The sequence below is a fragment of the Periplaneta americana genome, chromosome 2, assembly GCF_040183065.1.
Source record: "Periplaneta americana isolate PAMFEO1 chromosome 2, P.americana_PAMFEO1_priV1, whole genome shotgun sequence".
Classification (NCBI taxonomy): domain Eukaryota; kingdom Metazoa; phylum Arthropoda; class Insecta; order Blattodea; family Blattidae; genus Periplaneta; species Periplaneta americana.
The window spans coordinates 10093976-10108967 of NC_091118.1; the positions used below are offsets into that span (position 1 = coordinate 10093976).

General features: G+C 35.0%; 1 protein-coding gene across 1 annotated transcript in view; it reads left to right on the plus strand.

Annotated features, from left to right (window-relative positions):
- The first annotated feature begins 3139 nt into the window (after positions 1–3139).
- Positions 3140–14992, plus strand: part of LOC138712829 (golgin subfamily A member 6-like protein 24) — a 29281-nt gene continuing 17428 nt past the window's right edge. Inside the window, exons 1-9 of the mRNA XM_069844629.1 lie at positions 3140–3336; positions 8477–8746; positions 10094–10168; positions 10391–10462; positions 10734–10799; positions 12542–12616; positions 12860–12964; positions 14414–14482; positions 14695–14766. Coding sequence (XP_069700730.1) covers positions 8486–8746; positions 10094–10168; positions 10391–10462; positions 10734–10799; positions 12542–12616; positions 12860–12964; positions 14414–14482; positions 14695–14766 — 795 coding nt within the window. The 5' untranslated portion in view covers positions 3140–3336; positions 8477–8485. The remainder of the gene's footprint in view (positions 3337–8476; positions 8747–10093; positions 10169–10390; positions 10463–10733; positions 10800–12541; positions 12617–12859; positions 12965–14413; positions 14483–14694; positions 14767–14992) is intronic.

Here is a 14992-nt window from a genome sequence, read left to right on the forward strand (position 1 = left end):
GTAGTAGTAATAATAATAGTAATAATAATTACAGTAATAATAATAGTAATAGTAATAGTAGTACTAATAATAATAATAATAATAATTACAGTAATAATAATAGTAATAGTAGTAGTAGTAATAATAATAATAATAGTAATAGTAGTAGTAATAATAATAATAATAATAATAATAATAATAATAATAATAGTAATTGTAATAGTAATAATAATACAGTAATAACAATAATAAAAGTAACAACAACAATAATAATGATAATAATAATAGTAATAGTAGTAGTAATAATAATCATAATAATAATAGTAATAGTAGCAATAATAACGATAATGATAATAATAACAATAATAGTAATTATAGTGATAGTAATAATAATAATAATAATAGTAATAATAATAGTAATAATAATAACAGTAATGATAATAATAATAGTAATAATAATAACAATAATAGTAATAATAATAATAAGAGTAATAAGAGTAATAATAATAATAATAATAATAATAATAATAATTCTGTCGTCATGTGATCTTTTATCGTCTAAGACTCTGCTTACTCAAAAACGTTCTGCCGAAGTCCTACATGTGTAGCTGCAGTGATTTCTAAATGTATGTGATCTATCTCTATGAAGTTAAATTAATTATAAGAAAAAATTTAAAAAGGCATGTAGATCAGTTATGGGAACTTTTATCAATCACCAGACAGGAAAGGAATGTTATATCTCTGATTTGAATATGTATCTATGATTTACGGTTGTGGGTTTTGACCATTCCATATCTGCAATAAACCTAATTCCCAGCCATTCGTTCTTTGAGTTTTAATGTACTTAATCAGAGCCTTCTTTAGTTACAAGCCGGGGCATGGGTAGGTTTGGCAACGCAGAGTGGAGGCGGGAGATTTTAGAGTGATATTGTGTTTGCTCATTGCTTTCGTTATACGTAACGCGTATTTTTTCAACATTACTTCATGCACAAAGGTAAGATCAAGATTCAGAGTAGTGATGTAAATTATTACGGATTCGAAAATAGTGTTTTATTGCAATCAATTAACTATACTTCAGAATACGGCGTAAGTAGGCTACTTACATACAAAGGCTGCCACTTAAAATAATTACAAAAAAACATGTTTTTATTTTAGTACGAAGGTAAATAAATAAATAAAAAAGATATTCCTTGCATCGAAAATAATAAAATCAATAATGCAATAAAGACGTAAGTTCCTACGCAGTATTCTTAAGTTCCATTCAGTTAACAAATTTGTGGCTAGCAAATTGACAATGTTTTGCGACTTAATGGTGTTTCATCTGTGAAAGGTTTAGGATATATTTTAATATTATCTTCTGCGATTATCTATCGTGTTTTTCTACAAATATTTCAGATGCCTAGAAAGTGCTGTGTGCCTATGTGTCGTAGCAACTACACTTATAATTAAAAAAATAAAAACATACTTGTTTTTTTATTGAAGGTACAAGGGAAAATAAATAAATGCTTAAAGAAATGTTACTTGTACCAAAAATAAATAAAATAATGACATACTTTCGGAATACCCTATTCCAATCAATTAACCATTATGTGGCTAGTAAATTGACAATGTTTTGCCGCTTAATGTTGTTTCACCTCTGACATGAAAGGTGTAGGATATCATATGCATTTTAATTTCATGTGATTATGTCGTGCTTTTCTATAAATATTTCAGATGTCCAGGAAGCCAGTTTTAGTTTGAACCTGGCCAGTCACCATAACAATACTGTTATCCTAAATTATTTGTTATAAACTTTTTAAAATATAATTTTAAATAAATATAACTACAGAAAACAAGCTAAGAATGTGAATTATGCAAACAGGCCTAAAATAAAATGTAAACAGAAGAAACTATTGACATTCCTATTATAATAAAAGTATGAGGATGTAAATACAGTTAAGCCAAGTAAAACAATCTATGAAAAAATGAAAACACATCCCTTCAACATAATACGTAACAAAACGCAACATTATCTATTAAGTACATGTATGTATCAATTAGCGTAAACTCAGTGGACTTTAAATCCTGTAAATACCAAGTGGGTGAATGTAGAGTATCCAACGCCCACTGAACGATTATTTCACTTTTATCACTGCCAATGTTGCGCTATAATCGTATATGCAAGGTAGGCTATAACAAAAACCTAAACTAACCAAACCTAACCTGTCAAAGAAGCAGCAAGTTACACTAAATATGTGTAAAATTGGCCTATGTCTCTATAGTGGGCGGGACATAAGTAACATTGACCAAACCAACAAAGTGATTATATGCATGTACAAATTATAGATAGTTCTGACGTATAGCAGGCATTCCGAATCTTCAACAAAACTGCAACATTTATGGGATCACAAAACAGCTGTTTACAATGGCTTTGAAAACCAACGGCGTAACTTTATTGATATAGCAGGCGAGACCCAACAATTTGACTAGAATTCTGATACACACAAATCACAAATAAGAATATAAAAATGTGGTTATACAATATTTAATAGAATAGTCAATTACTTTGTCATCCATAACCGTAAAAATTCCCAAAGACTGCAACCATTTTATTTTCATTTATTGTCTTGTTTTTTTTTATCACCAACACGCATTTAGTTTATAATACATCAACAATTAACGTTTGGTACGACCGCAAACATAATTCCATCGACACACACTTATATTGTAACATTAATTTACATTGGAAATCGGCATTAGCACAAACACGTGTACTGTACGGTCAGCCTCCGGGTGACAGATAATTACAGTGTTGCCGACGTATGGCCCCGGCTTGTAACTAAAGAAGGCTCTGACTTAATAGAAGAGAAGGAAAATGTGTTCATAGAAATGAGATTTCATGCAGTAATTAAGGAACCTGTATCACACGGTGAGTGGATTGTTGTGCAACTTCTGGACACGATAACAAGCTGTTGACTTGTGGTACCAGTCACGTGATTTATCTCTACTGATATCTGATTAATATTTATTTTAAAATGAAAGTCATTCCGTTATCTTTCCCTTAGGCCTACATTGCAACTTTATTTATTCATAACCCTTTCTCTTATATGCTGTTCTGAAGCACCACTCCTATGATCCACTATCTGGCTGTTTGTTAACCGGTAGATAAGGCACTATATAACTCCTCAGAAGCAGGGCTGCATCACTACTCATTCTCGTTTTCAACCAAGTGGTTTTTGGTTCGAACTTCTTCACTTTTCTCTCCGTGTACAAAGTCTGTGGACGATTATTTCGGAATTGACCAGAACTTCGTCACTGTTGGTAGCACCGTTCTTCGTTTCGCTCAGTGTTAACATAACTTCATTTTCAATTCACAAGGTAAGTTCTGGATGTGTAACAACAGCTTCTTCTTCTTCTTCTTCTTCTTCTTCTTCTTCATAATGATATAGGCTAACAACAGTGTGGAACTGATAAAGAAGGACGGGCTGGAATTCCTGCTTCTCCCATTTCGTCGGTGGTACTGGCTACTGGTAAGGAACTCTGCACTCCCATAATTCAGGATTTCCATGTCAACATGAAGGCTATAGGTCTATATGATACCACACATTATGATACATTATTCATATTGCCAGTGTTGGCAAACCTGCACTGTCTTTCGTTGGCTGTACCTAACTTACGTTAATTTGGTATGTGCGGTTGTTATAGTTTTGAGTTGAGAAATGCGTTATTGAAGCAGAAGAATAACGTGTCCAGCATTCAGTTGTCGGTCGTGTTTCTTGATTGCTTTGAGGTCGCTGAACTTAGGAAGGAAATAATTTGTAAAATTGTTTTGTGTAGGAAGATGTCTGAGAGCCGGAAGATGAAGCAACACGTCATAATCGCAGTGCAGTTGGATAGATAAATAGGAGTGGCCAATCTTTTTTGCTACCTGAGCCAGTAAAGTCTTAAACATTGTTGAATTGCAACTATAACCAGGTTCTATATTGATAGATGTTCTGAATTTAAAATTAAGCACATTTCATAGTTGGACCAAAAAATATTGAAACCATATGCACTAAATTAGCTAAGTGATTAGCCACAAAACTGCTGTCGCTTTACTAGAAATTGCAATGAAATCTTGAATGCAGATTACATAACTGTCAAAGTCGCGAATTAGATTTTTGGATCTTCTTTTCACGTTAAAGATTCTCAATTTTGTGTCCGAATTTCAATGAACGTAAAACATGCCTATTGGCATGGATCGCATCTGCAATGGAACTTAAAACGAAAATTAAAGCCATTCTCGATCTTGAATCATAGCATAGTTCAGCTCCGAAAGTATAAGCACTAAGTCACAAAGCCACTCTCAGTTTTTAAGCAGAATGCTTCGGAAACAAAATGTTTCAGTTCCCAGAATGCAAGTATTTTCCTTTTAATCTCAGTTACCATGGAAACACTGAGCTGTGGACTAAACCTTCCACATATTCATACATTTATTCCTCCAGATACTCTACACTCCCGCCATTCGAGCAGATAAACAATGACGTCACGGAAGTTAGATGCTAAGCGGCTCACTGTATTAGCCGTCTGTTGCGTATTAATAGCCGGCCTGCCTCGGAGTCGAACCCGGTGTGCAGAGAAGGAACCCCCTCCACCACCTCTGTGTACAGGGAAATGTGTCAGAGGCTGGGCTGCTGGAGATCGATTAAGCCAACTTAGCCATTTCAAGTTTAAATCTAGCATATTTAGAGTGACGCTTGGCCATAAATATTAAAGAAATGTTGATAGTCTGAAATATGGCATATTTTGTGTAACTGTCTAGCAAGCATCTAGTTTTTTTTTGTTAAATATTTGTCCCTAAGTCATACGAAAATGAAGCTCATATGAAACAATTGAATAGAAAATTTCATGTCATGAAAATTGAATACTGTCGTATTGTTTGACTTCAGACTGCGAGCCACAGATCATAGCACAGGAGGCCCAAGTCATTCTCTCTCTGGCCGCCCCTTCAGTGTTTTCGGTTTATACAGTAGTTACATTTGAACACAAACTCAATTCTGTTATCTTGTAATGAAGTGGTTCGCAAACGTTTTCGTGACGAGGACCATTTTTGAGTAACACAAATGATTGCGACCACCCATTACCGTACATATACTCAATTCAGATTTGCAAATCCCTATAAAATCGAAAACAACCATCAGTTTACTCAAAACCAAAGCACACCACCCAACTTCCAATGTACCGGTAACCGCAAAATAATAATTCGGAATTTTCAAATGTATTCTCCAATTCTCTTTGGCTTCTTGCTGATATGTTTTTGAACACTTGAGCACTTTGAATATTTGTTTGCAAGACCAAGATGTTAAAATAATAATAGCTAAAGAGAAAATCGACGGATTAATAAGGAATCTTGATTTCTGGTTATCACTTGACAAAAATAAATTTGATTAAATATACTTAGTAAAATACTATATATTTTACCGGTTTTGTGAAAAAAAAACTGTCATATTTTTTATTTTCGTAAATAGGTCATTTAATAATGCAGAATCACTGTACGTCACTAATTTTCTTACATACCTAAAAATCACTATAAAATAGACATGCATTTATACCTGAATTATTATCCCGAGGTATCTTGTGCACCTTGATTCCAGCTCTGGTAGTTGTCCCACTTTGATTTTCTCCTGAACTATTTACTAACTTATGTTTTTTTATGGATTAATTTATGAGGTACAATACCAGTGCTGTTATCAAGGCGTTAAATGTTGCTTGTCGTGTGATAGACTCGAAAGCAGGGTATTACGCACAGTGGCACATTGCATTCCGGACAGTAGTATCTGCTCTCCTATATGAGAGCGTTTTGGGAAGAATGGTGTAGCAGTCACTGAATATTTGTACCAGTACATCTGTTCTTCAGGTTTGTGAATAATGTTCTGCAGTATCACTATGCCCAAAAGTACACGTATTTCAGAGTCTGTAGTAGGCCTCCACGAATTATTTTCAGCATTTTGTGAACACTTATTAGCATGCCGAATCGTCTCCTCGAATATAATGTTGATGAGGTCATTATTAAAGAATAGTTTTAAAAACTGAGAATTATCGTTTTCAAAAACAATGTTAAAATTGCAGGGAATGGGGACCTCGGAGGTGCAGAAGAAATGGTGCCAGATGTCTTCTATTCAAACCACTGTCGAAAAGACGCGACATCAATTGATCTGAATTTGTTTGTTGGTCTATAACTTCGTCTTCTGATACCGATGTTTCATTTCCTAATCTTCTACAGGAATATATTCCTGATCAAAAGTTCCGGAATCACTAACTTGATCCATCTTTACACAAAACAGCACAAAAAACACGAAACACAAACAGAAACCGCCAAAACTAACTAGCATCTACTCACTACTGTGTGTGAATGCTATATGAGCATAGAATTCCACTCGCAAGGAAGAAGTACAAAAAACACCACCAGATATAGCAATATCACTAACTTCTGTAGCCATCTAGTGAGGAAAAGGTTAATGGAAGAATGGAAACGTATATATTCGGGATATAAACCTTAGCAGCGAAAATGGGACTCAAACGAGTTAACTCGGGTTAATAAATTTTTACACAAGTTAGCAACCCGAGTTAACTCGGGTTAATCAGGGAAGTGGTTAAAGAACTCGTGGAAAGTTTATTTACATGCTTCTGAATGATATGACAAATACTGAGTTAGTTTTTGCTGATATGCGATAAAATTTACACAATTTTAAACAGTCCCACACCAATCCCAATTATAACAGTCAGAAATGGAAACTGGGTCCGTTTTTAGACAGCTGTGTTTAACTGGTTGTGATTCTTAAAAAAAAAAAGGCTTAATGAAATATGTACCCATATGTTGAATCATTTTTTTTTTTTACTTTTTTTCATAAAGCATAGACTAATTTTGTATCAAAAGAATGCAGGAATATCTCGAGTTCTCAAAAGAAGTTCTTAATTTTTATAGCATTTGTAAGTTCGTACTTACACAAGTAAGTTCCTAGTCTATGATTGCCATGAAAGCAAAAGTAAGAAATTGAAAATGGTTATGAATATAGAGTTCAGATATGAGAAGATATTTTCTCAAGTGCAGATAGGCCTACATTTATAACATTAATTATTTTTTTACTTCATAATTACTGAAACACTTTTATTCTTATTTTTATGTTCAGCGTCTTTTATGTTTATGTTTCTAAATGTATGTTAGTAAGACGTTTTTTGTTTCATTTTGTAAATCACTTCGCGACCCCCTCAGCTCTTTACGCGACCCCCACTTTGGCAACCACTGCGTGTACTAGGCCTATTTAGTGTAACTGCATGCAAGTAGTCCTCTGTCGGTAAAGAATTCTTTTTTCAGTTTGCATAGTAAGATATGAAATTAAATGTTTTGCTGCATCCTGTTGACAAATACAAATTAGTTGAAGCTAAGGAACGGGCATATTTTAAATATCGTTGAACTCAATCGTGAGGCCTAAGTCATATTTGTAGCATATAATAATTAAATAGACAAGTTGGCACCATAAGGCATCACCCATGTGTCAACTAAGCCAGGAGATAATTGGTTAGGATGATCAGTTCCTTTCCCCCCTCCATTGCATACATCGCCGATTAGCTACATATTACACTAATCAGACTTCAGATGCATACAAACAATTGTTCTTCCTCTGACACATATCGCCAAGTGAGATGTACTGCCTGATAATAGGCCTACATATCAGCCAGAACCTTAATCAAAGGTCATAAATAAATATATAGTTTCATGTTATTTAATATAAATTATTCCATTAACGAATCCTGACTTCACACCGCAAAAAATTTCTCTAAATTGATCGTGATCAAGTCTCCCGTATTTCTCTGATCAGAAGTTGTTCACCCTATTTTCTAACATAAACATTATTTAAAGTCGATATGCAATAATGCATTTCGTATTTTATTCAATTTTTAAAAAAACGTCTTAAATTGGTCGGCAGGAAAGCATAACTTAACAGAATAGTTTTTTTAGTCATCTAGCATATTTATTTCAGGATAAGTTGTCAATGCCATCATTAAAACGTGTTGTAGGGCAATGTTATGTTTGTGAGGTAACAGTAGGCCATCTCTGCTCCGAACGTAAGAAAAATTGTTCAGTATTTCTAAGGTAGTCAATAAACATCATTAAATATAAGCCTACGCCTACAAAATAAGAATTTAGATCTGTTTGTGGCTATCCACATAGGCATGGGAAGGAATATAACCTAACCATGTCACCATGATATCCTGAAGCTAACAGGCTGAAGTATCTAGGCATGCAGATGAGTACAATAACATCTGTCACAGCCTGAGAACAAGTTGTGCACAGCTGAAGCAAAGGGAAGCTCTTGCCAGGAAGCTGCGTCATTCACAGCCACAATCCAACTCATTCTCTGCACATTCATTGCAGCCTGAAGCGAATATGAACTAGGGTTACGTTTCACTGCAAGGTCACAAGTGAATACAAATTATATTTAAGGATAATTAATGGAGTCGTATTTTTCGTTTTGAGCTCTGCAGGATGGCAAACACTGTAGCAATTCCTGAGCTGAAGGATCTAGTCAAGACCCTGGAGGAGGAAGTCCTGCCACTCGTTGAGGAGGTGAAGAACGTCAATGAGGTGCAGGACGAGATATCCTCAATCGACTTGGAAACAGGGAAGGAGGACAAAGGAGCGGAGAAGAACAAGGAATCTGAGGGGATGGGAGTTGTGAACAGGAAGGAGAAGGAACTGCTAAACAAACAGGAAGAACTCATAAAAGTGTACAAAGAATTAGAAAAGGTAAGGGATCGTCAGTTATCTGTAGGTACAATAGTTACAGTTAGAGGAACGAAAATTAATCACGATTATTTTTTGAGCAGTGGTTAAGGTTTCTTTTGACATATTTTTTACGCAGACTATATTCCATTCAGAGAGTGAGTGACTTGAAAGCTGAAGAGAAGGCAAGACCATATCTGTAGCCATTGAATCTTCGAAATCCTCCCACATCACATACGGAATTGACGCCTGATTCGATTTGCGTTATTTCGTGTTCGAATGAACGTGAGAGATGAAATAAATTCACTAATATAAAGTACATGCGATTAATATTATTAATTATCAATTATTCCATAAATGTGGTCTACATATTTTTTTATTACTTATATGAGTTTATTCGTTTCCTGTATTTTTTTTAAATAATATTTATATATCATAATAATTTTCACTGGTCTGATTAACGTAAACATAGATGGCAATGGGATTACTACAAAAAATTATCTTCATGCACAATCCACGCTATATTTTAAATTGGCTTTGAGTGATTTATAAAATAATGTATTCAAGATTAATTTAGGAATACATTAGACGAATTATTCTTGCACTGAAAACGGATGCTCCCTGGACCAAATCATCCCATTTCAATTATCTAAATACAATAGCATTTAAAAACATTTTAAAAGATTTATTCTTGCTCCTTGGGCAAAAATTATCGCGTTCTAATTATTTAAATACAATTGGAACTAAGAAACGTATTAAAATAATTAATTTTGCACCAAATTCCGATGCATTCTGGACCAAGGAATTATATTTTAAAAACTTCGTAGATTTTTATGTTATTTTATGAGATTGTTATGACTGATATACCCGTTAACTGCTTCTTATTTATAATAGTAGGCCATCATATAAGGACTCGCACTCAAAAGGGATGAAGGTCATTGTTTTGGATGGCCCACAAGCCATGAGTCGTGCTAAAGATGTTGCTTTGGTAATTATTCTGTATGCAGCGTTGTGTACTATACGGAACTGTTACCTAATAAGTAGACCTATATAACTTTGGCAAAGCTCACATCGTGTCTTTGTTCTTTTACAGAGTGGCTTGTTAAAATGTTGAGTTTATTTTCAAAGATATAAGTACTTTTTTCCCGTATGCATGTGGTATGGGAAGGTATCGATGTTTCAGCTATACTTTCAAAAGTTCAAAGTCCACCCACGATACATTTTTCATACAGGTCACACTCATTTTATAGTAGTTTTCTTTCAGTTATTTTTTGTGTGTGTTATTCCGTATTAGTTTATAATCAAACACTTCTTTCTGTCAAACTGAAACCTAGCTGAGTGACAGCTAGTCTGAACCCGCCTTTGTTACAGTTACAGGACCAAAAAGTCCAGCAGCTGACACAGGAACACGAGGAGGAGAAAAAGTTATTGCTACAGGAGGAAGAAGTAAGTGATGAGCTGTTGCCATGGTTACACTTATCAGAGGCATTCCTGAGCTCTATTCATTCAATGAGTAGATGTGGATTTGGTGTTGGTGCTTTTAACACTGCATAATTATCAGCATCAACATTATGATAGTTGTCACTTTGCCTTCATGAAATCTTGTGCTTCTACTCAAACTATCACACCACAATGAACTTCCTCTGAAGCAGTTTGTTTTTGTTGCAGTTTAAAGAAAGAAAGCTGGAAAGGCTGGAAAATGATTTGATAGAGTACGAGTACCGGCTGCAATGCAAAATAGTAAGTGATGAACTGTTGCCATGGTTACATTCCTTGAGATCCAGTCAGTAATTAAGTTACATATTTAAGTACAATTAGTTTTATTGCATAGTAATGTGTGACAGAGGCGCGCTTACTTGAAATACTGTATAGGTTATTGTATCATCATTATTACCAATATCACCATCACCACCGTAGTCATCGTTCTCCCCTGGTTTCTTCTTATAACATTAACTTATGCTTCTAGAAAATGTACCTTCGCTTCCTCTGAATCAGTTCGTCTTGATTACAGTGTATAGAGGAAGATTTGGCAAATCTCAGAGATGAACTGGAAGAGAAGCGACGCCAGCAGGAAGCGGTAAGTGATGAGCTGTTACCATGGTTAGAGTTAGGAGAGGGTTTCTGTTGATTTCTTTCACTCACTGAACACAGCTTTTCGTGCGAAGTAGATGAAGTCCAAGTTCATTTTCCGATAATTATTTTCATCATCGTCGTTGTAGTCGTTTTCTCTGTGAATCAATGAGGAAGAAAATGAGAGGAAAAACCTAAAAGAAACAAGAATGCAGTCCTAGCTTATGGCAGTTGTAGCAGAATGTTTGGAGATTTAATGAATTTCACCAGCAATGGAAGAAGCGCGAACAACACATCTCTGAAGAATGATAAGTCGGCAGGAATTTTGTTCTTCATTCGTGCGGCTTGGTTGTAATAGAAGGAGAGAAGTAAATTGATACAAGCTATGACTTAATACAATTACTGCTACAGGAACTTTGGAAACGAACAAGGTGTAAGTATAAAGTTACAATCTCTTGAGCCTTCAAAGAATTCAGAATCTTGCAGGCAAGTGGATAAATATTCTGCTGTCCACACTCGAGAACCGGGTTCACACAATGACAAGTGCATGTGGAATTTGTAATGAACAAAATTTGGAAATAAAATTAGAAAATACAGTCTATCCGTTGCTTCCAAAATTAATGAGCAGTTTATCATGACGTACAAAATTATTCATTTCCTGTATACATAGAAACTGAAGTATAACTACTTATATGAACGCCGATTTTGCCGTTACGTAGCGAAGAATTTGCCAGAATAAATTCGTCAATTATCCCCACACACTTCTGAAAATTTTTGACATGCTGAGTGTAAATGTGAGATAATAATAATAATAATAATAATAATAATAATAATAATAATAATAATAATAATAATAATAATAATAATACAATTAATAATATAATATTAATAATGATTTATTTATTTTTGTAGATTTAATACCGCAAGACGTTACCTTAAACTCTACGTAAGAATGAGAAATCTGCAATGTGTTGGAGGCACTTAAAGAAAAGTCTTTTGACGTGGCTGTTATTACGTTTAGTGTACATATTGACCTTACAAACTACTAATATTTAATGTGTTTGGGTGTTTGAAAGATGCAGACCAATCAGCAAGGTAGGCCAGTATAAGAAGCCGAAGGAAATTGGTAAATAGGTTTGCATATTCCGATTTCTCATCTTGAAGGTACCGGTAGATTGCAAGTTGGGTGATATCCTCTGGTTTTGAGTAAAATTGTCATTTATTGGATTTACTTTTCGACTGGGGTTAAGTAGGCCTACTGGTACAGTAATAGGGAGTCACAAACAAAAGTCTTGGTTTCCGCCTCCGAAAAGTTTGGGAACCTTTATTTTATGTGACTCATGGCATATTTATTTTAGAATTTACCATGCAAATCGGAATTACGTTCTGGGAGGGTATATGGTCCACAGCCCAAACATCAAAATTCGGATTATATATTGGTAGACTATGGTAATTGATCTATGACCCATTTCTTATGAGTTCATTATGAAAATCCAGATGTTCCGGGAGATGGTCGGTTTATTTTAGAACTAATCATAGCTTTCGTTTAACATCTTAGAATAGGCAGAATAAGATGTCTCATTTGGAAGCCTGCATCTAAACATTTAACGTTTGTAGCTGTTGTCTGTATGCCGGATGTTGTTCCATATACAGGGCAATCAGTTTCTTTGCTTCATGAAACCCGCTGTTTCAAGTCAACGTCACCTAACTAGCTGAGCTTTCTGTAACCCAGCATTGTTTATATTACAGAGTTACCAGGATCAGCTGGTGAAGCTGAGAAAAGAACTGGAAGCTGAGCGGGAGATGAGGCGCCAGCTGGAAGAAGTAAGTAATGAGGTGTTACCTTGGTTACAGTTACGTGGGAGTTTACCAGCTTTATTCAGTCACTCTATACGCTATTTCTCTGTTCAGTATAGCCCCATATCAAGTAATAATAATAATAATAATAATAATAATAATAATAACCATCATCATCATCATCATCATCATCATGGTAGTCATGTTTCTAGTCAAGTTATCACACATCCACCTGAGTTCCCTCTGAACCAGATTTGTTCTTAATTATAGAGAAAAGAGGAAGAACTTGGATTACTGAGAATAGAAGTTGAAGCAAAGGACAAGGAATTGAAGAATATGGCAGAGGAACTGCTTGCAGAGCGCCAGAGGGATGCTGTAAGTGTCAGCTGTTGCCATGGTTACGGTTAACTTACTAGATGATTTTCAGTAACGGAAAAACACAAACTGTCACAACTTAGATTGCGACCTGCTGTAGCTGGAGAACAAACGTAATTTCAGTGTTCACACTACTACTACTACTATTACTACTACTACTACTACTACTACTACTACTACTACTACTACTACTACTACTACTACTACTACTACTACTGCTACAAATAACTATGTTTATAATACTACTACCACTGCTACTATCACTATTACTGTCACTGTTACTACCACTGCTACACTGCTCCGTCGATATAGTAGAAAGTCATTGTTCACCTACTTAGATATAACACACGAAGCAAGATCCCTGCAATCGGCTAGCTTCACCTTTAGGTAGAGCCTTGGTATACAATCTACAGTACACCTATGCCCAGGAGTATGCGGGGTTGTCTCAAGGAGTACGCATCCCATTCATTACGTATGTAAAAATGCTGACATAATTATTTTATTATGCTTGTTGATAATTCATTCATTCACAGTGTTGTGGCCAAGAGCAGGTCTTTCAGTGCAAACAGCATTTTCCACTCTTTCCTATCTTCCTACTGACATTACTGCACTTATCGCTACTGTTACTACTACTGACATCACTGTAGTTATCCGTTATATTACTACTACTGATACTACTGAAGTTACTGCAGTTATAGCTACTGATGTTACTGTAAATATTGCTGATATTAAGTTCCTTACTACTGCTGATGTTACTGTAGTTATCGCTACTGTTACTGCTACTCATATTGCTGTAGTTATCGCTAGTGTTATTCCTACTGACGTTACTGCACTTATAGAAACTGATATTAGTGTAATTATCGCTGATATTAAGTTCCTTACTACTGCTGACGTTACTGTAGTTATCGCTAATATTACTGCTACTCATATTGCTGTAGTTATCGCTAGTGTTATTCCTACTGAAGTTACTGCAGTTATAGCTACTGATATTACTGTAATTATCGCTGATATTAAGTTCCTTACTACTGCTGATGTTACTGTAGTTATCGCTACTATTACTGCTACTCAAATTGCTGTAGTTATCGCTAGTGTTATTCCTACTGAAGTTACTGCAGTTATAGCTACCGATATTACTGTAATTATCGCTGATATTAAGTTCCTTACTACTGCTGATGTTACTGTAGTTTTTGCTACTGTTATTGCTATCAACATGACTGCAGTTATCACTACTAGTGAATTTACTGTATATGTCGCTACTGTTTCTACAGCTGTCATCACTAGTCTATGTTTATCTCTACTGGTACATTTATATACGCATTTTTATAATAGGTTTACTTGCGGTTTTTATTGTGTTATTCTGCCCTAGTTTATTATTGGAAACTTCTTTCTGTCAAACTGGAATCTAGCTCACTGAAAGCCAGTCTGAACCTGTCTTTGTTACACTTACAGAACGAAAAAATGAAGCAGCTCAGACTGGAACACGAGGAGGACAAAAGGTTATGGCTCCAGGAGGAAGCAGTAAGTGATCAGCTGTTACCATGGTTACACTTATCAGAGGCATTCCTGAGCTCTTTTCGTTCAATGTGTACTTGTGGTTATAGTTTTGGTGCTTTTAACATTGCATAATCATCATAATTATGATAGTTGTCACTTTGCCTTCATGAAATCTTGTGTTTCTACTCAAACTATCACCACACTGAGCTTCCGCTGAAATAATTTTCTTGTTACAGTTTAAAGAAAGAAAGATGGAAAGACTGGAAAATGACTTGATAGAGTACGAGTACAGGCTGCAATGCAAAATAGTAAGTGATGACCTGTTTCCAGAGCTATTCCTTGAGATCCAGTTAGTAATTAAATTACATAGTTAAGTACAATCTTAGTTCTATTGCATAGTAATATATGATAGAGGTGCTCTTGTTTGAAATATAGGGTACTAACTTATATCATCATTATTACCAATATTATCATCAATATCTGTATCGTAGTCATCATTGTTCCCTGGTTTCCATTTACTACTGACGCATCCAG